Here is a 22,314-nt window from a genome sequence, read left to right on the forward strand (position 1 = left end):
TACTGACATAGGAATTGTATCAGCACTTGTCAGTTAAGTGTTTTTTTCTCATTGAAGTTGTGATTTTCGTAGTTCTTGGTATGACAAGTGGTCTTCTTTTAACTATTTTGGGTGTGATATCTATTATGTTAGGAGACTCTGGGTCCTATTTTAAAGTCTTTTATTTTAGCAAGCAGTTACCCTTTGGGGATTTAGCATATAATTCTTAACCTACTTCTGTGAGTTGTGGGTCAAGCAGCAGTTTTACATTCACTGTCTGTGGTATTACTTTCGTCAGCATGGTTTGTCTGCAGTTGCTGGGGCCCCTGCTTCTGCTACCTGAGGGAGTGAAAGTGTTCTTAAGGTTGGACCACCTCATGTAGGAGTAGGAGTAGTTTCCCCTCCCTTTGCTCCTTAGCTGACCCAGTGTCTCTGGGCGGGGTTAGAGAATTGCGTGCAAAGATCAAAAGAGGCTTTTTGGAGTAGGAAGCTTGCTGGGGCCAAGCCTCTTCCTGTTCTGCCTTCTTGCCCCGGTGCCTCTGAGTTACAGAACAGAGCCTCAGAATCACAAGGATAAAGCAACTTCCTCCACCAGGCCTCATTTCTTTTTTAATAAGACTGACGACCAGACAATTGAAGCCTCCATTTATTAAATAGTATCTGAAGTAATGCACAATTAATTATTAAAAGATTAACTTACTGCTTTTCCCCCTAACTTAACTAGAACAAACATCAATACATTTTAGAACAGTTTTTTAGCAAATACTAATACGAAGAATCTGCCTAACCTTCTAGTAAACAGAAAAATCAATTAACACAAAGGCTTTTGCCAAATATTTCAACAGAGATGCAGTTTAGCCACCAAGAACACCATTCAAACATTGTGTTAGTCTGAACAATAAATTAATAAGAGTTCTCAGAACTTCAATTTCTTCCTCTGTTAAATGAGATAATGTCTACACTTTACAAGAACATGTATTTCGTGCCTTTGAGGAAGAAGATAATATGATGGAATGAGGGGAAAAATATTCTGTAATATTCTACAAACTTCTATTTCATATATAGAAAATATTATAGCTAAATGCTGCAAAAAGTGTAACTAACATTTACTAATTTCGGGGGAGATTAAGATATGTTGTTATTTTATACTCTGAAATTCCCTGGGATTTTTTAACCTAAAAAAAGTGGAATCTGGGTAACAAGGTCCTATTATATAGCACAGGAAATGGTATTCAATAGCCTGTGATAAACCATAATGGAAAATAATATGAAAAATAATGTATATATATGTATATCTGAATTACTTTGCTGAGCAGCAGAAATTAACATTGTAAACTAACTGCATTTCAACAAATTTTTTTAAAAAGAGAAAAAATATGTATCTGCCTGACACAGTAGATACTTTAAAAAATGGCGGTTACTGTTTATAACAGCAAAACAATATCCATCCCACAGGGTTAAATTTTTTAATTTCTTAATACAGCCTGATTTGTTTTGTGTTAGGCTTGGGTTTGCTTGGCCCTCCGTTATTCTACATCCTTTTGCCATGTGAATGTGTAGCGCTGTCTCTCATTTCTCTTCTTCTCTAAGAAACTACATACCAGGCCAATCTCTCCATGGCCACCTACACTTACAGGAAATCAATTTAGAATGAACACCACACCCAGTCTCAAGAGAAAGGCCTCCCTGCGGAGGTACGGAGGGCCATTTGCATTGCTTTGCTTTCGTGACAGAGAGGGAACCACAGACCTCAGACGTACATGCATAAGGGGCTAGAAAAAACCTCTTTTTAAAAAACTGTCTTCACACCAATGGACTTAAGTATGTATAAACACAGAGCCATTGATAATGCTGACAAAACTGTTCTGCCAACAAAATAAATAAAATCTACAAAAACACTGACATCAGTAATGGTAACTGAGTGGGACTTACGCGTTAGTCACTGAACTTGAAGCTCTACTTGTGAACATGGAACTGTCTACCGGGAAACACAGCTCTCCGAGAGCCGAGCATGCCTTTTGCATGAAGGCAGAGAAGGAGATGGGAGAGCTCCATCTTTCCGTCCCCCAGTAACAGCACAGAGTCTGGGTGGGGACAACTCAGGGAGTTCACAACTGCCTATTCCCACTGATTATGAACAGATTTAACACCAAGATTTATCAGAAGATTTAATGTCATCGTCAGTGTCAGGGTCATCAATGTAACAAAAACAGCCTTCTACTGGAGGAGTTGTGGAGTGTTTTTTGAGGGTGGAGACAGTTTAATAGCCTGGATTCATAGGCTTCACACCTACCTTTGCCCAGATAGCAGCTGACAGGCCAAGAACAGGACTGATGGCCAGAATCACAAGGGTGAGCTTCCAACCTTCTGTAAATCCTATTATAAAACCGGTGAAGAATGTTGCCATTGCCTGAAAGAACATTCCGATTTTGTCACCAATTCCTTCATTAATTTTGGAGACATCACTGAAAGAACAGTGTTAGAAATAAACATCAGGATTATGAACACCAGAACCTTTTTCCTGAAGCTAGTTGAGTGTTTGTTTGTTTCAGTGGGGGGTAAATCAGTTTACATCTAGGATTTTGCTCAGGAACGTCCCCAGCAAGTATCATGTCACCGCCCTAATGCTCACTCCCACAGGATGTCTTGGGTCTGGCAAGTCCAACCCCTCATTCACTACCAGTCATGCGGGACCTCTTCATGCCCTGTCAGGGTTGTGGGAACGAAAAGACGCATGAGGCACGATCAAGACTCAGAAGGAATTTAGTTTCAGAATTACTTCTGAGGGATGGGCATTGCCTCCAGGGATTACCTCCTGACAGATTTTATGACCTCACTTCCATTTTAAAAGAATAAGAAGCACACGTCAGAGTTCAACACACACCCAGGTACTTACTCTGTGAGGCGGGTGTTAAGTTCTCCAACGTCATGCACGTCAAACCAGCCTATCTCCTGTTTCATGATGGCATGAAAAAACTGTTTTCTGATTCTGTGTACTTGTCTTCCAGCGGCCAGACACCAGAACGAGACCTGGATGTAAGCGGCAATAAGCACGCCAGCGCCAATTCCAGAGTAATAGTAGGCGTACCTGAAAAGCAACAAGAAAGCTGCACACACGCCACTTTCTCATCCATGCACTATTCCCAGCAGACCACCCGCCCTGCCTTTCAGTCATCTGGCAATCTTGCCCTCCTTCAAAGCAGAGCTGATGGTCAGCATCCAACTACGGCCACCCTGGTAGAATGTCATGGTGAAGTGTGCTTACTGTTTTGGCTCAAATCCCAGCTCTTAACTGCAATACAGGCTGACTTCACCTTTCCAAGTCCCAGTTTTCTAACTGGCAAAATGGAGATAAGAACTGTAACACAGTGGGACTTCCCTGCGGTCCAGCAGTTAAGACTCCATGCTTTCATTGCCAAGGGCATGGGTTCAATCCCTGATTGGGGAACTAAGATCCCGTATGCCTCGTACCATGGCCAAGAAAAAGAACTGTGACACAGTAATATATAAAAACACTTGCCTCTGTGCCTGGCATGCAATTAGCATGTAGAGAACGCCAGTTATTGTGAAAGACGTGAGTGGTGCCTAAAAGCATCACAGCATTAGGTGAGGTCTACCAGTGTCATCCCGCACACCTGGATTACCCCAGTATCAGCTGATGAACACTGGGATGGTTTCTGCACACTGGGGAATGGAAAGAAGGGACAGAACTTGCCAGAAAGTGAAACCAAGAACCAAAAGGTCACCTGACCTTTTGGGTTATTAATCTGCCAACAGACAACTGAGAATAAAAAATGTTTTTATATCATCTGCCCAACTGGCCATCATGAGTTATCCTGAAATGCTTAATGAATCAAGTAGCAGGCCCCCCAGTTTAAATTCTAATGATAAAAAGAATGAGTATTTTCTAAAACCAGACCCTTGATCAACTAGAAATGCCAAATTTGTATTTCCTTATCTGAGTCTTCATATAGAAAAAAGCAAACAACATACGTCCTTCACTAAGAAATTACTTTTTAGGTAAAAACAAACATTCAAAAATGAAATACAGGATTCCAATATTCCTGCTTTTAAAAGTTCACAACTTGCCACCCTCAAAGAAAAAACGTATATGAATCATGCAGAAACTATAAAAATGGTGATGTAATAACCAGATAGTTGCTGATATCAATGTTCACAGCCTGATGTAAACGTTATCTTCCCCAAGTTATACCTGGTAATGTACAATGTATTTATCAGGGAAGATAGAATTAGAATACTAAATTTTAGTTAATAGATGACTCAATATTTTTTATCCAAGTGTTAATGATACAGCAAGAGATAGCTAAAAAGAAGCCTCATTTAACAAGTGGAATGTGCTTTGAAAATGAGCTAAAATATTGTAAGCCACCAGTCTACGTTTACTCAGAAAAAAATACCTGTGTTTAAGTATTTATAAGATGATTACGGGCTTCCAGAGTGGTTCAAATGGTAAAGAATCCACCTGCTATGCGGGAGACCTGGGTTCGATCCCTGGGTTGGGAAGATTCCCTGGAGAAGCTAACAGCTACCCTCTCCAGTGTTCTGGCCTGGAGAATTCCATGGACAGAGGAGCCTGGCAGGTTACAGTCCATGGGGTCACAAAGAGTTGGACATGACTGAGAAACTTTCACTTTCAAGATGGTTATAAGACACTGTTTTTCATCAATATTAAAAAAGTGCCTCTCCATAAGAGTATCTGGAGGTGTTTGCTTCTCAACTTTCAAAATATGGTCAAATATGTCCATTTTCTTCAAACCTTCTAGAGTAGGATTAGGATTAGGATTACAGGATAATGTGCAATCATTTTCTTGTGAATCACCAACTCATACCTTTGGACATGTTTTATAAGCTGTTCTGAGAGCAAACTTCAAGGTAAATAAATCATTAATGAAAGCTTCCAAAGTAAGTTGAGGTTAAAAGGACTATATTTATTCTGGAATGTCTTGTTTCATTGTTCAGAATAAGATGCTATATTTAAAAAAATCCTGTTAACTGATCTCATTACATCATGACTAAAGCCAGCCAAGAAGGAAACTAATAATACAAAGCCATTGCAAATAATGTGATTCTTAACTGCATTTTAAACAAGCCCACTTTGAACCCCTCTAATTTCCCTGCAGATGATATTCTATATTTACCAATGCATACATCAGTCTGATCCAGGCTCAGCCTTCACCTTAGAGTGTCTTATGCAGCAAATGCTTTTAAGAAAAAAACCTACATTGTATCCTCCTAAAAAATGAACAATGATGTTGCTCCCCTCAAAATTTTGAATCTTTATTATAATAGTGCAAAAATTTTAACCACATTACAATTGGATTAAGACAGAAAGATTTAACAATAGTAGAAAAATGTCTACTTACGTGGTCATTTCCTTCTCCAGCTTCTTGCCATACTCTGTTCTGACTATAGTACCTAGTTCACCTCAAAACAAACACACACTGTTATGTCTCTTTATTTTCCATTAAAAATATGCATATAAATAGAACTTCCTCCACAGTCCAGTATTAATAATCTGCCTTCCAATGCAGAGGATGTGGGTTCAATCCTTGGTCAAGGAACTAAGATCCCATATGCTGTGCATGACAACTAAGCCCTCACGCTCTGGAGCAGGCATGCCACAACTGGAGAAGCCCACGTCCCCAACAGGAAAAGCCCACGCACCCCCCAAAAAAATCCCACATGCCGCAACTCAGACCCGGCACCGACAAATGAGGAAATTTCAAAAAGATAAGCATATAAAAATGAATCAAACTTGTGTCACTTAACAACTTACACAAAAATGGGTCGAACTAATTTAATTGCAATTATCTATAAGCATCAGGGCATCTGTGCAAATCCTTTACTACTGGATGTGTGCAACCACACACAAAGTTCAGCGAAGCTTATTTGCACGAAGAAAGCTGCATTGATTAAGAAGGAGTCTGTCACCTGAGATACTAGTGACCCCTGGATTAAAATGTTTTATGAAATACCACTCCAAGAGGACATGGAGAAAAATCTTTTCTGTGGGCTTTGTCCTGATAAATATCAGTGCAGACTTGACCCTAAACCCATTTAGTATTTCAAACTGAACACCACATTTCTTCAGTTTTTATTTTAAAAATGTAAGATACAAAGAAGAATGTAATAAACACCAGTATTATGCAGTATTAGCAGATGTTAACGTTTTGGGACAAGGTACATTAAAACTCTAACACCTCCCTCCAAACACACACACGCACACGCACACACACACACACACACACACACGCACTAGCCACTATTCCTATTCTGGTGTGAATTTTTTTCAGATTTTATTTTCTATATGCAATTTTACACATACATCAATACACATACATGCTTATTTTAAAAGACAGAATCACAGTTCACATTCAGTGGCCAATTTTCCATGTCAGTACGTGTGTATATGGGGCCTCCCGGTGGCTCAGTTAGTGAAGAATATCTCTGCAATGTGGGAGACCTGCGTTTGATCCCAGAGTTGGGAAGATCCCCTGGAGAAGGGAATGGCTACCCACTCCAGTATTCTGGTCTGGAGAATTCCATGGAAAAAGGAGACTGGCAGGCTATAGATCGTGGGGTCGCAAAGAGTCAGACACGACTGAGTGACTTTCACATGTGTGTGTATGTGTTATCTTTGTTTTTTCAAAGTTGCATCTATTTCAGTTGCTTCCAGGCTTACTGTTACATGCAATGCCACATTAAACATACCTGTCCACATACATGGTGAATATTTTTGTAGTATACATTGTCATAATCAAGATGGCTGGATCAATGCAGAGAGCACACTTTAAATCTTGTAATCATTTCAAAAGTTACAATGCAACATAAGAGGGCCTAGTTCAGCTGAGTGTGCTCTTGACAGGTATGGGAAAGAAGAGGAAAAGTTTTTCTGGCAAAGAGAACACCACTGCATGTGTGAAGAATGAGTAAGCTGCTTTGGCAGGAGTATGGGTGTGTTGTGTGGATGGAAGGAGGTAGATACATGATTGAAAAGATCATCTAGGTTCCCAAGGTATGGTATATAAAAACTAGTAGACATTATGTGTATATGAGTGTACATGTATATATATGTACATGTATATGTGTGTATATATTTACCTATATATACTTTTCTTCAGATTCTCCAACAGATTGAGTAGAGTTCCCTGTGCTACACAGTAGATCCTTGTTGGTTATCTATTTTATATCATACATGATAATCCCAACCTCCTAATTAATCCCTCCCCAACAAGAAAAGTCAAATATTTAAGTGTAGCTTTTATTTTAATAAAATACTTGCTTAGATTCTTGACCACTTTCTCCTCTGGCTTCCAGCACCTCATCCTCCTCGTCCTCCCATAACTCTGATCCCTCTCTCTTAGTCTTATCCACCAGTTCCTCATGCCCTCTTCTCCCTCCATGCTGCTGCCTCTGAGAATTTTACACTCACTCCCAGGGTGGCCTCTACCACTTGCGCAGCTTCAGTGACTCCTGCATCTGTCTGGGCGCCACTCAAATCCTCTCCTTCCTCATAGCTAATGTCTGGTTCAGGTCCCCATTACCTCTTACATCTGCTCTAACAAGAGCCTCCTAACTGGCTTTTCTAATCCCATCAAGTCTTTATCTTGCCACCACATCTTCTATTTGGGAACAAAAATATAATTATATTGCCTCTGTTAATAACCTTAAATGACAGTCCACTGGATAAAGGACAAAGTCCAAGAGCCATACATGCCCTATTAATTCCTTTACAATCTTACCACAATAAGCCACACAATGACTTTCCAGATTTTTTTTTATCCCCACCCTTTCTCCTCATCCCAGTAGCTAGGGCACTGTGCAGCCACCATCTGGGGTTGGGGGTAAGGGGCGAGGATACCACAGCATAAAAGGAAACAGAGCCCAGGTCTGCTTGATCATCACATTCCTGAAGCCTTTGCCCTTGGGATTAGAGAGGAAACAGGGCATGACAAAAGATGCTGCTTCAATTTCATGAGACCAAGCTCTGTCCTTTCAGACGAAAAGCTACTGTCCACATACTGAGATGAAATGGAGGGGAGAAGTGCTGACAGCTTTCCTCCTCTAAGCCCTCCTTCATTCTCCTCTCTCTACCTGGACTGCCTTTTCCTAGTCTTTCTCCTGGAAAAGACTGGTCCTTCACGCATGAGCTCAGTATGACCTCTTCCTAAGTGGCTTATCTCCAGCAGGGTGACTCACAGGGTTCCAGAGTAACTGACACACGATTCAGCTGACTAAGTCAACCCTAGAACAGACACGCCACGGTTCATACCCAACTCCTCCTGCCGTTTCCACGGGTGTGAGCGCCTGAGAACACGACTGTGTCATTTACCTTTGTACCCTTGGTGCACAGCCTGCTGCTCTGTCTGCTGTACCTGCACCTGTTCCAAAGACGTTCAAGGATTTCACAGAGCCAGCAACACGCAGACCATTTATAAGAATATGCCAACAATCCTTCTATTTCGTACATGTGTCTTGCATATTGTGGGGTTAAACAGAGATACAGCAGACCACCACCTTACTACCTGGGGTAAGGAAGGCCTTTTCTAAAACCAAGCAAGACTGCAAAGAAACCTACCACTGCACAGGCTTCTGCCTGCAATGCAGGAGACTCAGGTTCAATTCCTGGCTCAGGAAGTTCCCCTGGAGAAGGAAATGGCAACCCACTCCAAAATCTTGTCTGGGAAATCCCATGGACAAAGGAGCCTGGCGGGCTACAGTCCATGGGGTTAGGGTTACAAGAGTCAGACACGACTTAATGACTAAACCACCAAACAGTGTCCAGCACCACAACTAAAGACTTCATACCATTTTGGAATCACATTTAATTACATTTTTATCTGACCCAAATATCTCAATAAGTTTAGTAGTTTTAACTACTGAACGCTTAATAACAGTGTAAAGACAAGTATGTGACATGGATACATCTGTGATTTCCTAACTGGTAAAATTAGATTATGTTATAAAGGGGTTTTCAAACCACTTTGCACAGCAGGCTCTGTTCTGGATACTCTGGACACAACCCAGAACAAGAGCGCCTCTTTTTCTAATCTCACTGGATTCTGTGCGAGTAGGAAACCCTTTCACTATCAGACCCCAAACTGCATGTGACAGGGTACCACTGCTGAAATAGTAAGACAGTTAACTTAAGACAGGAACTTTTTTCTGTTACACCTTTCTTCCCATTTGAGAAGCTGTAATAGCCTGGCAGGCTGCAGTCCATGGGGTTCGCAAAGAGTCAGACATGACTGTGCGACTGAACTGAACTGGATAAACAAGTAACTCAATAAATCAACAAGATAAGTGTACTAACTCATAAAAGGGAAATAAAGCAGTGATGCTACAGTAACTTTGGAGTGGACTGGGGACGAAGGTCTTTCTGTGGGAGAAATGAATGATAAGAAGCTGGGGCAGGTTCTACACGGCCCCTAGCCAGGGAGGAAATGAGAGTGTTCATGGAACAGTGAGAAGGTCACTGTGGGTGGGCTGTACTCAGAAAGCAACAACCAATGAGACTGACGAGGCAGGAGGGGGACATCAGGTGGGCCAGGTGGGCCAATGGAAGACGGATTTATTCCAGGCTATGGAAAACCATCGAGGATAGATGTGACCTGTCATATGTCTGTAAGAGCTCATTCTTAGGGACTTCCCTCGTGGTGCAGTGGCTAGGACTCAGCAATCCAATGCAGGAAGCCTGGGTTCAATCCCTGGCCAAGGAACTAGTTCTCACATGCAGCAACTAAGAGTCAGCATGTTGCAACTAAAATCCAGAACAGCCAAACACATTTTTTATTTTAAAGCTCCTCCTGAGAGTGTGTGGAGAACCGGATACTAGAGGGCGGGGGTGAGTGGAAGCACAGAGAGGAATTGGGAAGAAAAAGGATGACTCAGCACGGGCTGCAGCCGGGACAAATGTGGTGGCAACACATGCAGTGACTTCAGCACTGCTGCCGGGTGGTCGGAGAGACAGTTAGCAGAGGTCCTCCCCTCCACCACTTTCAACCAAGGAAGCCTCTCTTGGAGCTGATTTCCCCGGGCAGCATCTACGACAGATATCATTCACACAGGAGGATTCTCTGATCAAAGACATGAGGGAACCACTGCCTTCAGTGGCCTGTCAGGTCCGTTCTAGCCCCGTTCTAGCCCAAGAATGCTGTGACTCAATTATTCCCATCATCTGTGCAGGAAGCTCCATCAGACACAAGCAAGAGCGACTTGGACCTTCTGCTTAGATGATCACTCCCCTCTGGCACTTGCCTGACACTCAGGGTGGCTGGGCTCATTGCAGGTGACCGAGGTGCCTCTGGGAGCCACCGTCACTCCTGGCCTGAAGAGCGGTACCTCGGGGCTGCCCTGCCTGATACACTAATATGTAAGTCCACAGGATGGCATCTTAGGGAGAGAAAAGACCAAATGAAAAGTTGGGTTTGAAGTGTTTGCTTCAATTTTAGGCAGAATTTGAAACTACCAATAGAGTAGGGAAAATACCAGAATAAAAGGCAGGATTCCTGGCCCAGGAATTCAGCAATGCCCACTAGCAAGCAATTCCCTTCTGGCCTCCACTGGTTTCTACATCTACAAAATTATGGGTTTGGGCCAGATGATTCTCTGGGCTCTTTTTCACCTATAAAATCTGTGATTTGGTCTCTCGTTTATTCATCTCACTTCTTAAACACCTAGAACGAGTCAGGTATTATCTATTTTCATTTTTGCTACTTTTTATAGAGTTTACACTGTAACTAACCTACTTTTTAAAAAAGCATCTCCCCCATAGTAACAACAACAACAAAAAAATCTGACTATTTTACACTACAACTACTATTCTAGAAAAATTAAACATATTTTAAGTTTTTACTCAAACTTAAAAATTAAACTGCCACACTAAACAATATACTGCAAAATACTTTGCCATTATTTGGTATTTGATTTTTCCAGAAATTTATCTCTAAGAATTTTTCCAATGAAATAGTTGAGAGCAGAAGAAATCCTTGAGCAAATGAAAAAAACAACCATCATGGAAATTTTTAAGAAGTACTTAGAACTGAAATATCAGCTATCATTCTAGTCGGAAGCACACTCATCACGCTGGCCTTGACGACACTGACGGCAGTGTTTTCTATCTTTTCAACACCAAGGGCACACACCCAAGACCTGCATATTCTTTGTATGTTCATAGTTTAAGCAGCAGAATATAAACATTATTTTGATTATTGGCATTTCACAAATAGTTTTCATATTCCTCACGAGTTTTGGTGAAGTAAGAGTAGAAATGGTAAAAGATAAATAGAAAAGTAAGTTATTTCTACTTTTTTTTCCTGTTTCCCTGAATTATTAACTTCTCTTAGCAGTTGAATGTCTCCTTTTCTCCCTTCCTCAGCCCACAGTCTGGTAGGAGACTAAACAGAACCAACCAAGACATATATAGTTATGGAGAAAAAGAAAAATCATCCATGTACCATCAATTGAACCCCTAGAGACAAATAATCAAGAGTTTATTTTCAGGGTACCTCTGGGTGACACTCACACCATGAGACATGGCAGATCTCCCCCAGTACTTTCATTTCTGGATTAACATGTAATCCTCAGTGTCTTCCTTTCTGGGTCTCCCTCTGTCTACTTGATTCCTTGGACTTGGGGCTGGTCTGCATGGGTTCAAATAGTGAGTAACTCTATAACCTTAGTCAATTAAATATACTCAATCCTCTGAGCCCTGGTTTCCTCATCTGTAATGTATAGATAATAACAGTATCAACCTCATGCCCATGAAGAAATAAAGGCGTTAATACACACAAAGCACTAAGAAGAGTGCCCAGAAGATATTAAATGCCCAATGAATCTTGGCCCAGGAGATTTATCATCCCTTCAACTCAAATGATGCCAAATCTCTAGGCCTACTCTTTGTGCCAAGATTCAGTCTCTTACCTTCAACTGCCTGGATATCGTTTACACTTGTCCCCAACCTGTCACCTTTAACACAACATGTCTAAAAATGACAATCACCTTTACTCAGGCTCATTTTCCGGCAGTGCATAGTCTTATGAGGAAGATGAGAACTCACAGAAGACTACAGAACTTCAGCACTGGTGAAGCTCTGTCCACACAAGTGGACCAGAGTTCGCAAGGCCCAAGTCAACAGAGATTTTAAAGCAAAGGCAAAATCTAACAAGATGGAGATACAAGGGAGGATATCAGGATATCAGGTCCACAACAAAAAGATGGTTAGAGAAAGGTGTTACAAGAAGGAAAGATGATAATGGGTCTATTACGGCAGCAGAGAAGGACATGCTCACTCAAAAGTTTTTACGACTGTCTAGTTAAAGCCTATGTTTACTGTAAAACTCCCAGACTTTCAAGAGCCTTAGCAAATCCAAGCTTCCTTAAGCAAGGAATACTTCCTGCCCAACAAGGAGGCTCTGGTACCTAGTCTGCCCCCATGAAGAGGTCACGAGGTTCTACCTGGAGAAGGACAAGAAGAAAGGTCTGAGGGTGTCTGGGGTTCCAAAAGGCTGATTCTCCCACCAGAAGCATCAGAAAGCTTTCTTGCCCTCATCTCCAGGACCAACATCAAAACCTTTGAAATCCTTCCCGTCCAGGCAAACTTCAGGACATTTGGAAGTCTGAATCTGCAAACAGGTTTATAACAGAATACTGACTGTCCTTGGGTAAAAATTACTGTAGAGATAAATCATAAAGACACAGAAGAATATATGACAGGGGAGAGGCAATCAGGAGTAGTGGTGAGAGAAGGGTATTAGCTTTGTTTTTTATTTAACATTTGTTTTTAAATGTTTTCACTTGTTACACAGAACATGTCTACTTTGTGCATGAGAGAGATACCAACTGACCAAACTTGGTTATCACCTCCTCCTGGAAGCCTCCCATGATTCCTAAATGGAGCCAAACACCCATCCTTCCCTTCCCAAGTATTTTGTGTATCTCTGTATCATAGCACTACTCACATCCAGTGCATTGGTTGGCTCCCGCTACATTCCACCCATTATACCAAGTTTCCTGGGGGCTGGAAATGCTTCTTTAGGACACATACTATTGCTGGTACATAGAGCACTCGGTCAACTTTTTAAAAAACGCACGAGAGCTGTGAGCTAAGTTTTATTTTAGGCAAAATGAGGGTTATAGTCTGGGAGATAGCACCTCATATAGCTCTGAGAAACTGCTCCAAACAAGTGGCGAGGGAAGGACAGTATATATTCAATTTTGGTGAAGGGGGAGTTCTCGCAAACAAGCACTTATCTTTGCAAAGGTTTTCTGCTAGTCAAGAGAAACTAATGTCCCCATGAAGGAAATAAGTGCTTTTCTAGATATGAGGAGATGCAAGAACTGGCCTCCTAAGATCAAATCCTGAAAACATCTATCTGAAGACCTGTTCTGCCAGTTCTCCAGAGCACAGAGTGCCTCATTTCTGATCTGCATCCTAAACTCCCCTAAAGGGAGTAGCCATAAATAGTATAACAACGTCTGTGGCTTCCATGAAAGCAGCCATAGATAATATGCAAACAAGTGGGCATGTCTGTGTTCCACTAAAACTTTATGTATAGATACTGAAATTTCAATTTCAAATTATTTTATGTGTCACAAAATATTTTTCTTTCATTTTTTCCCAGTGATTTAAAAATGCAAAAATCATTCTAAGCTCACAGATGGCGTAAAAAGAGGCAATAGGCCAGATACGGCCCACGGGCCATAGTTTGAGGCCCTTGCCTTCCCTGAAAGGCATGGCTAGCAGTCCATAGTTACTAAGGAAACGCACCTGAGAAGGACGGCTTCACATTCATAACAGGTACTGAGTGACTTGCAGTCTGCCTTTCAACAACTATAAAAACTGAGTTAGTATCACAGAGTTCTGAAAAGATGAAAGGAGATAAGGAGCCATATCATTGCAAGTTATGTAGGTTCATTTGTGAGGAGCATGGAAGCATGAGCTTCTTGTTGATAATTATTACAAATATTAACAATTATTGAGCACTTTTTTTATGACTAATCCCTCTTCTGTGAGCCTTAAGTGAGGAATCCATTTAATTCTCATAATCATTCTATGAAGTAGGTCCTACTGCTATCTAACTGTTCCAAAGATGAGGAGATTAAGGTATGAAAATAATCCCCCAATCGTCTTAACTAAAAACTGACAAAGGTGGAGTTTCAGAGCCAGGCGTCCTACGCTCCAGAGCCAGCACTGTAACTAGTGAATACAGCATCTCTTCAGAAGGTAGCAGAGACAGAGACCAAACGTCCAAATAGTTCTCTAGGTTTCCCCAAGACTGGAAGAGGGAGCTGAACGGGAAGGACTGGCAAGGAATGCAACATGAACTACCTCCCCAGGTGGAAACTCCGCGATCCGAACATCTATGACGATGCGTGCCGAGGAGGAGCAAGTCTCCACAGCCGGACCATTGTGAGGACTTACTACGCTACTAGGTAACTAGGTCAGGTTACTGTCCGTCTCACACGTAAATACAGACCAGGCAAAGCCAAGACACAGCAATGGTTAGGACTCCTACGTAAAGAGCTCGATTATTTTCTTATGAAAGTAAGGGCCAAGTAATTTTTCAGTGATCAAGATAAAATGTATATAAATGTTAATGCAGTTTTAAAAAAAAGACCAGTTGAACACACATCCCAATGTTCATAGCAGCATTATTTGCAGTTGCCCAAGATATGGAAGCAACCTAAGTGTCCACTGACAGATAAATGGTTAAAGAAGATGTGGTGTATATATACATATACAATCGATCACTACTGAGCCACAAAAAAGAACAAAATTTTGGCACTGGCAGCAACATGTGTGAACTTCTACAGCATCATGCTAAGTGAAATAAGTCAAAAACAAAGACAAATACTGTATGATATTATCAATCATATGTGGAACCTAAAAAAAACCCAACAAACTAGTGAACATAATGAGAGACACAGACTCACAGATACAAAGAACAAACCAGGGTCAGCAGTGGAGAGGGGGGAGCGCAGCGGAGGGGCAGCACAGGGCCTGGAGGGGAAGGTACAAAACTGCTGGGTATAAGACGGGCTACAAGGGATGTACTGTACAACACAAGGACTACAGTCAGCACTTTATAATAACTGGAAATGGAAAACAACCTCTAAACATTATACACAATAAACTTATACAAAACATTTTTAAAAATAAAGTTTGAAACAGACCGATCCACACGGCTCAAGGTGCGTTTCCTTTGGCCCATGAGAGCTCAGCTCTGCTAGCTGCAGGGAGCCATGTGATAGTCCACTCTTCCCAGACTGGGCCAACCTTCAACAGCTGTGTTAACAGCCCGGTATTTCCTGACTAACACAGCTGGGTTCAGCACTGGCCCTCCATGGAGTACATGCAGGTATATAGCGGGGTAAGTAGAAACCTCCCACAGTTAGATCAATGTGTGTGTCTGGACTGAATTAAAAAATGAGTAAGATCAAAATGGGTCACAGATATACATATAAAGTCGGCTGAGCTACCACAGAGCACTGAAAGATTCTTGCATTGTAAGGTGGTAACACAACTCCAAAGAATATTGCTAAATTACAGCATACATGGGAACCAATGAACACATTGGTTAAAAACAAAGCTAAACATTTCCTTTTGCTGACTGGTGTGAAAGAAAGGTGCCAGTCCAAATGCGGTGCAACATCTTCTGGCCGGTCCCTTTGAAGGGGCTTAACAAATACATGAGAATTTTACAGAACTCAGACACACAGTAAGATTCTCTAGCCAAACTCATTACCGGCATTCACATAATTTGAAGCAGTCCTGCCGCAGGGTAAAGAACGTGCTCTTCAGCATCACACACACACAAAAAGTTCCTAGGATCCACAGACAGGTATCAGAGGATCCATAAAGACCCCCAAATGGCATGCACATCTGTGTGCATATTTCTGGGGGAAAGGATTCACAGCAATCATCAGAGACTTATAGGTCCTGAAAAATCTATGTCACTAAATTCTGGAGTGCACAAAAGGCCTCTTCAAGGTTTCCATGACTTGAGTGCACATCAGGCTGTAAGTCTCTGTGCGGTTTAGTCGAAATCAATGTACACTTGACCAAAGGTGACTTGGGAGCTCAGTTATGAGCCAGTTTCTCCTCAATCAAGTTCAAGGATGTGAAAGTGTGTGACACCCTAGTCCACTCACTTTCTCACTCTGCTAAGAAACTTATTTTAGTTTTTTTTTTGGTGATGCCATGCAGTTTAGGAGATTTTTCTTAGTTCCTGACCAAGGATTAAATCTGGGCCCTCAGCAGAGGGTGGAGTCCTAACCACTAGATGGCCAGGGAATTCCCAAAACTTATTTTAGGTTTCCTTTCTTGATCAGCCAAATGTCTTGCTTCCTATTTGACTGAGAAGACAAGTTCTACAAGTCCTCGTGTCCAAGTATACCAACCTTTGAGCACTAACATTCAAATACTCTGTCTTCTCACCCGTTACTGTTGGTGAACTATTCATGCCTGTACTTCAAGCAAGTATTTCCTCTTAAGCATAAGTTTCCTTCCTTTCTCAAGGACAGCACTCAAATGAATCTCTCCATCTCTCCCAAAACATCACTTTCTCTTCTATCTTGGATAATTTCTATCAGCATACAAACAAGCTGTTATTCTCCCATCCTAAACACACACACAGCTTCTCTTGTCCCCATTTCTCCATTTCCATGTTTCAAAAAAGCCCAACCTGTGACGATGCCCAAAATTAAATTTTTGGTATTTACTGCCAAAACTGATCTCCCTCTATCTTCCTCATCTCAATTGTTAGTAACTGCATCCAACTTATGCAGTTTCTCAGACTAAAAACTTTAGAATCATCTTGGATTCCTGTCTCTTATATCCATAATCAATATGTCACGGAACTGTGTAACTGATTTCTACTTAAAATTCAAATACCAGATTAGGTTCCAACACCTTTTCCTGAAACTGCCTGGGATATTTCTGACTTCATAGAGCTCTCTCTTTTCCCATCTATCTCTACCAGCACTTTCACTGTATGTTCTAATGACTGTGAATATCATCTTCTCAAATTCATTACAGATATGACCCCTTCATCTCACGCAGCACTAAACACACTAATGCATACTTAGTGAAGACTCCACAAACTTCACTTTGAGTCAATGATTTTTCATCAAGCTTTCAAAAAAATCAGTACCACAAACAACACTTACTTCCATTAGTTGTGTTTAGAAAAGTTATGTTTCCGAAACTTCCAGCAGCTGCAAAGCTATCCGTCATGTCTCCAAACACTAGCATCATGAGGGGGAGTCCAGCTCCGTGGATGATGGCAGCCAAAGTCCCCAGCACCATATACAACCTATCAAGCCAATTTGAATAGCGAAACTAAAAAAGGAGAAAATACAGACAATAGGAACAATTAGCACGATGTCATGGATGGTTAACTCTACTTTCCAAATGTATCCAAAATCTAAATAGTTAGCTGTAGACTACTATTGCAACCACCTTGGCCTAATAACTTAAGAGAAACAGGCAATTGCTTCTTCTTCCTTTTTGAGTTTTGACCTTCTTCTTTATATTGGACTCAATCTATTCACTTTATAAAAATTAAACTATAGTTGACTTACAATATATTAGCTTCAGGTGTACAACAGTTACTCAATAATTTAATGGATTATACTCTAAAGTTATTATAAAATAATGGCTATATTCCTTATGCTGTACAATACATCCTTGTAGCTTATTTATTTTATAGTTGGTTTATACCTCTTAATCTCTACCCCTATCTTGCCCCTCCTACCTTTCCTCTCCCCACAGATAATACTCTTGATCTCTGTATCTGTGAGTCTGTTTCTGTTTTGTTATATTCATTTATTTTATTTTTCAGATTACATATATGATAACATACAGCGCTGGTCTTTCTCTGACTTACTTCACTAAGCACAGTACACTCTAGGTCCACTCACGTTGCTGCAAAAGGCATAACTTCATTCTTTCTATGGCTCAATACTATTCCGTTGTATGCATATGTGTGTGTATACCACATCTTTTTCACCCATCTGTCAATGGACAATTAAGTTGCTTCCACATCTTGGCAATTGTAAATACTGTTATTAAGAACTCTGGGGTGCAGAGAGCTTTTTAAATTAATGTTTTCATTTTCTTTGGATCTATACCCAAGAGTAGAAGTGTGGTTCTATTTTTATTTTTTCGAGGAACCTCTATACTGTTTTCCACGGCTGTACCAATTTACAGCCATACCACCTTGAACGTGCCTAATTTCATCTTCCTTCTTCTCTTACATACGAGGGATTCATGAGATGCACAGGACATTCTGGAACATTACAGAGATCTATAACACATGTTCAAGCTGGTTTTAGAAAAGGCAGAAGAACCAGAGATCAAATTGCCAACATCCACTGGATCATGGAAAAAGCAAGAGAGTTCCAGAAAAACATCTATTTTGACTTTGACTCTGTGGATCACAACAAACTGTGGAAAATTCTGAAAGAGATGGGAATACTAGACCATCTGACCTGCCTCTTGAGAAACCTGTATGCAGGTCAGGAACTAACAGTTAGAACTGGACATGGAACAACAAACTGGTTCCAAATAGGAAAAGGAGTACGTCAAGGCTGTATATTGTCACCCTGCTTATTTAACTTCTATGCAGAGTACATCATGAGAAATGCTGGGCTGGAAGAAGTACAAGCTGGAATCAAGACTGCCAAGAGAAATATCAATAACCTCAGATATGTAGATGACACCACCCTTATGGCAGAAAGTGAAGAGGAACTAAAAAGCCTCTTGATGAAAGTCAAAGAGGAGAGTGAAAAAGTTGCCTTAAAACTCAACATTCAGAAAACTAAGATCATGGCATCTGGTCCCATCTCTTCATGGCAAATAGATGGGGAAACAGTGGCTGACTTTATTTTTTGGGGCTCCAAAATCACTGCAGATGGTGATTGCAGCCATGAAATTAAAAGATGCTTACTCCTTGGAAGGCAAGTTATGACCAACCTAGAAAGCATATTCAAAAGCAGAGACATTACTTTGCCAACAAAGGCTATGGTTTTTCCAGTGGCCATGTTTGGATGTGAAAGTTGGACTATGAAGAAAGCTGAGCACCGAAGAATTGATGCTTTTGAACTGTGGTGTTGGAGAAGACTCTTGAGAGTCCCTTGGACTGCAAGGAGATCCAACCAGTCCATTCTAAAGGAGATCAGTCCTGGGTGTTCTTTGGAAGGACTGATGCTAAAGCTGTAACTCCAGTACTTTGGCCACCTCACGCAAAGAGTTGACTCATTGGAAAAGACTCTGATGCTGGGAGGGATTGGGGGCAGGAGGAGAAGGGGACGACAGAGGATGAGATGGCTGGATGGCATCACCGACTCGATGGATGTGAGTCTGAGTGAACTCCGGGAGTTGGTGATGGACAGGGATGCCTGGCATGCTGCGATTCATGGGGTCGCAAAGAGTTGGACATGACTGAGTGACTGAACTGATAACAGCTCAATGTAAGAAATATAGTATTTGTGACTCTGATTCCCACGAGTGGAAGCCACTTTTCAGCTCAAGATTTTTCTTGGTTAAAACACCATGATTGCCAAAGGTCCCTCTGAGGACACCATTGAGGAAATATGTTTTGCTGCTTTCAGAAAGTGGCTTGGGTCAAACATCTGCTGCCTAACAGCACTGGCATAAATGTTAAGCGGTATTAATGTAATTAGGCCTCCATGCCTGCGTGCATTCTCAGTCATGTTTGACTCTTTGCAACCTCAGCCCACCAGGCTCCTCTGTCCATGGAATTCTTTAAGCAAGAATACTGGAGTGCGTGGCCATTTCCTCCTACAGGGAATCTTCCCAACAGAGGAATCGAACCTGCATCTCCTGCAGCAGCAGGCGGATCCTTTACCACTGAACCACCTGGGAAACCAATTAGGCCTCCATAGTGAGAAGGAAAGGGAAAGCAACAAGTTAGATACATGCCTCCCAAAGAGCAGAGCAGATCTGCATAAACTCTTTAATTGCAGGCAAATCACAAGAAAGAAAGAGTAAGCTCCTGAGACGCAAACCTGATGAGAAGAGGACACAGTAAGGGGAGTGGGCTTGGGGCTGTGACAGGCCCACTTGGGAAGCGATTAATACTTCTCCCATTCGGGAGGATCTTCCTAACCCAGGGGTCAAACCCACATCTCCTGCACTGGCAGGTGGATTTACCTTCTATTAAAAGCTATAAAGTGGAAAAGTATCGAATTCCTCAATAGATGAAGCAAAGATAATTGATATACAAGGATTTCCCTCATCACCACTCCCAAAGTACTGTCCACCTCAAAAACTAATCACTGACTGGAATAAAAGAAAGTGGGCCATGAATATAAACATTTACTAAATGCTATTCAATGACTGAAGAAATCCAGTAATAAATACCAAAAATACAATTCAAATGGAAAAAAAAAAAAAAAGGATATTCCATATATATTCTGCATGCCTTGACAGCATGGTATACAGAGCAGAGAAGACACAAACTTGAGCGAATGGGTCATTCTGTCCTTTGCGGAAAAGCTTCATAAAGAAGGTAATGGTTCCTCCCAGATCCGAAAGTTTACCACAGGTTGAAAAGCAAGGAGGGGGACTTCCCTGGCGGTCCAGTAGTCTAGCAAGAAATAATGGGTGTGACTAAGAATAATTTGGAGACCGAGTAATGTAGATAGCACATGGACCATTCTTTTATGACCTTAAGACAAAAGCAAGAGAGATGATGGTTACTAGAGATGGTTGTAATGCCAAGGGATAACTATTTAAAGAAATCTTCTACATGTTTGTAGGTAAATGAGTCAAAGAGAGCATTGGTGAAAATACAGGAGGGAAACTGAGGTGCAACAATGTCCTAGAAAATAAGAGAAATCACTATTTTGAGAACCTGGAGTGAGGGATCATCAGCAGGCAAGACACAGTAATTATTAGGAGACACAAGATATTCCCTGATGCCCCAAGACCCCTCATATCTGCAAGAGGATAGAGCTCCTTCCACAATGGAGGAATCCAATCTGCCATCACTTTTATCAAGCGATCAAACTCGGTACCACAGAAAAGTAAAATACACTGACATGTGATGTTTCCAGGTGTGATGACACATGACACAGCATTCCCTATGCAATTTTCTTACCAAAAATATTTAGCAGGAATGTATTAAAATCTTTAGACTTAACTCTCAGTATATAGGGCTTCTCTGGTGGCTCAGATGGTAAAGAATCTGGCTACGCTTCAGGAGACGGGTTCGATCCCTGAGTCGGGAAGATCCTTTGGGGAAGGAAATGGCAACCCACTCCAGTATTCTTGCCTGCGAAATCCCATGGATAGAAGAGCCTGGTGGGCTACAGTCTATCAGTTACAACAGAGTTGGAGATAACTGAAAGACTTTTACTTTTTTTAGCATATAAGAAACGCAAGATGTGGAATAATAAGTTAAATGATACCAGAACAAAGTAATAGAAATTGTCCAGAGGGTGAAGCATTCTATAGGAAAATTGGTACCATATTTTCAACAGGTCAATGTTATTTAAAAAGAGAAGAAAACAGAACAAATCAACTGTTAGACACACTTACGGGAGCTAATTGTGAAAGTTCAAATACAAACTACTAGATAATACTGAGGAATTAACATTCACTTTGTTAAATATAATCACTGTATTATGTTTTAGAGGAAAATGTTTGGTAGGAAAATTAAGAGACAGAAACGGAAGTACTTAGAAAATATCATGAAATCTATAATTCCAGGTGAAATGTATGTAAAAAAATGTTAAAAACTACTAATTATAGACAATGGTTATATGAGTATATAGGTTATATTTTTTATTCCACCCTTCTATGTGGTTGAAAAATCAAAATAAAACTTTTTAAAAGGAGAAAAGGTTCTCCAATAGGGAAAGGTATGTCTCTTCATCTCAGGCTAGAAGGAATGAGCTAAAAGTGAGCACAGATACAAACAAGTGTCTGAGAATGAGGACAAATTTGAAAAAGTACAAAACCTCATAGTTATTTGTGACGTGAGGCAAGACTGATTTCTGGAGGGATGTGGTAAGAAGATTTTGAGAGGGTAACAGGCAGGAAGGCCAGGGGTCTCCAAATGGAAGAATCAGGCTGCAAGTGTCGGACATTTTTTCTCTCTCTCTCAAGCAGCAGGAGGAAACAAACAAGTGTTAGATTTTTCCCCTTTCTCTATACAAATTTAAAAAGAGGTTTCTCTTAAAATTTGGTGTTGCCCTGATGACACCTGGTTCCACCTAAGCTTAACTTTTCTCAAACCTTGAGCTAACCAATGCGGTTTTTCTTAAGGAACTGTTTGTCTTAAGCTA

The 22,314-nt window shown here is 41.1% G+C and overlaps 1 protein-coding gene across 4 annotated transcripts in view; it reads right to left on the reverse strand.

Moving 5' to 3' along the window:
- Positions 1–22,314, reverse strand: part of LOC113891607 (multidrug resistance protein 1-like) — a 111,665-nt gene that overhangs the window by 74,725 nt on the left and 14,626 nt on the right. For 3 of the 4 annotated variants that reach the window (XR_003510806.1, XM_027539863.1, XM_027539862.1), the window contains exons 4-7: positions 17,170–17,341; positions 5,364–5,424; positions 2,876–3,067; positions 2,273–2,444 (exon numbers count right to left, since the gene is read on the reverse strand). Coding sequence is in view for 2 of the 4 variants with exons in the window: in XM_027539863.1 (XP_027395664.1) it covers positions 2,273–2,444; positions 2,876–3,067; positions 5,364–5,424; positions 17,170–17,341 (597 nt within the window). In the remaining 2 variants the exon portion in view is untranslated. Of the gene's footprint in view, positions 1–2,272; positions 2,445–2,875; positions 3,068–5,363; positions 5,425–17,169; positions 17,342–22,314 lie in introns of those variants that run through there. The other variant, XM_027539865.1, reaches the window with a different exon arrangement.

The sequence above is a fragment of the Bos indicus x Bos taurus genome, chromosome 4, assembly GCF_003369695.1.
Source record: "Bos indicus x Bos taurus breed Angus x Brahman F1 hybrid chromosome 4, Bos_hybrid_MaternalHap_v2.0, whole genome shotgun sequence".
NCBI lineage: Eukaryota > Metazoa > Chordata > Mammalia > Artiodactyla > Bovidae > Bos > Bos indicus x Bos taurus.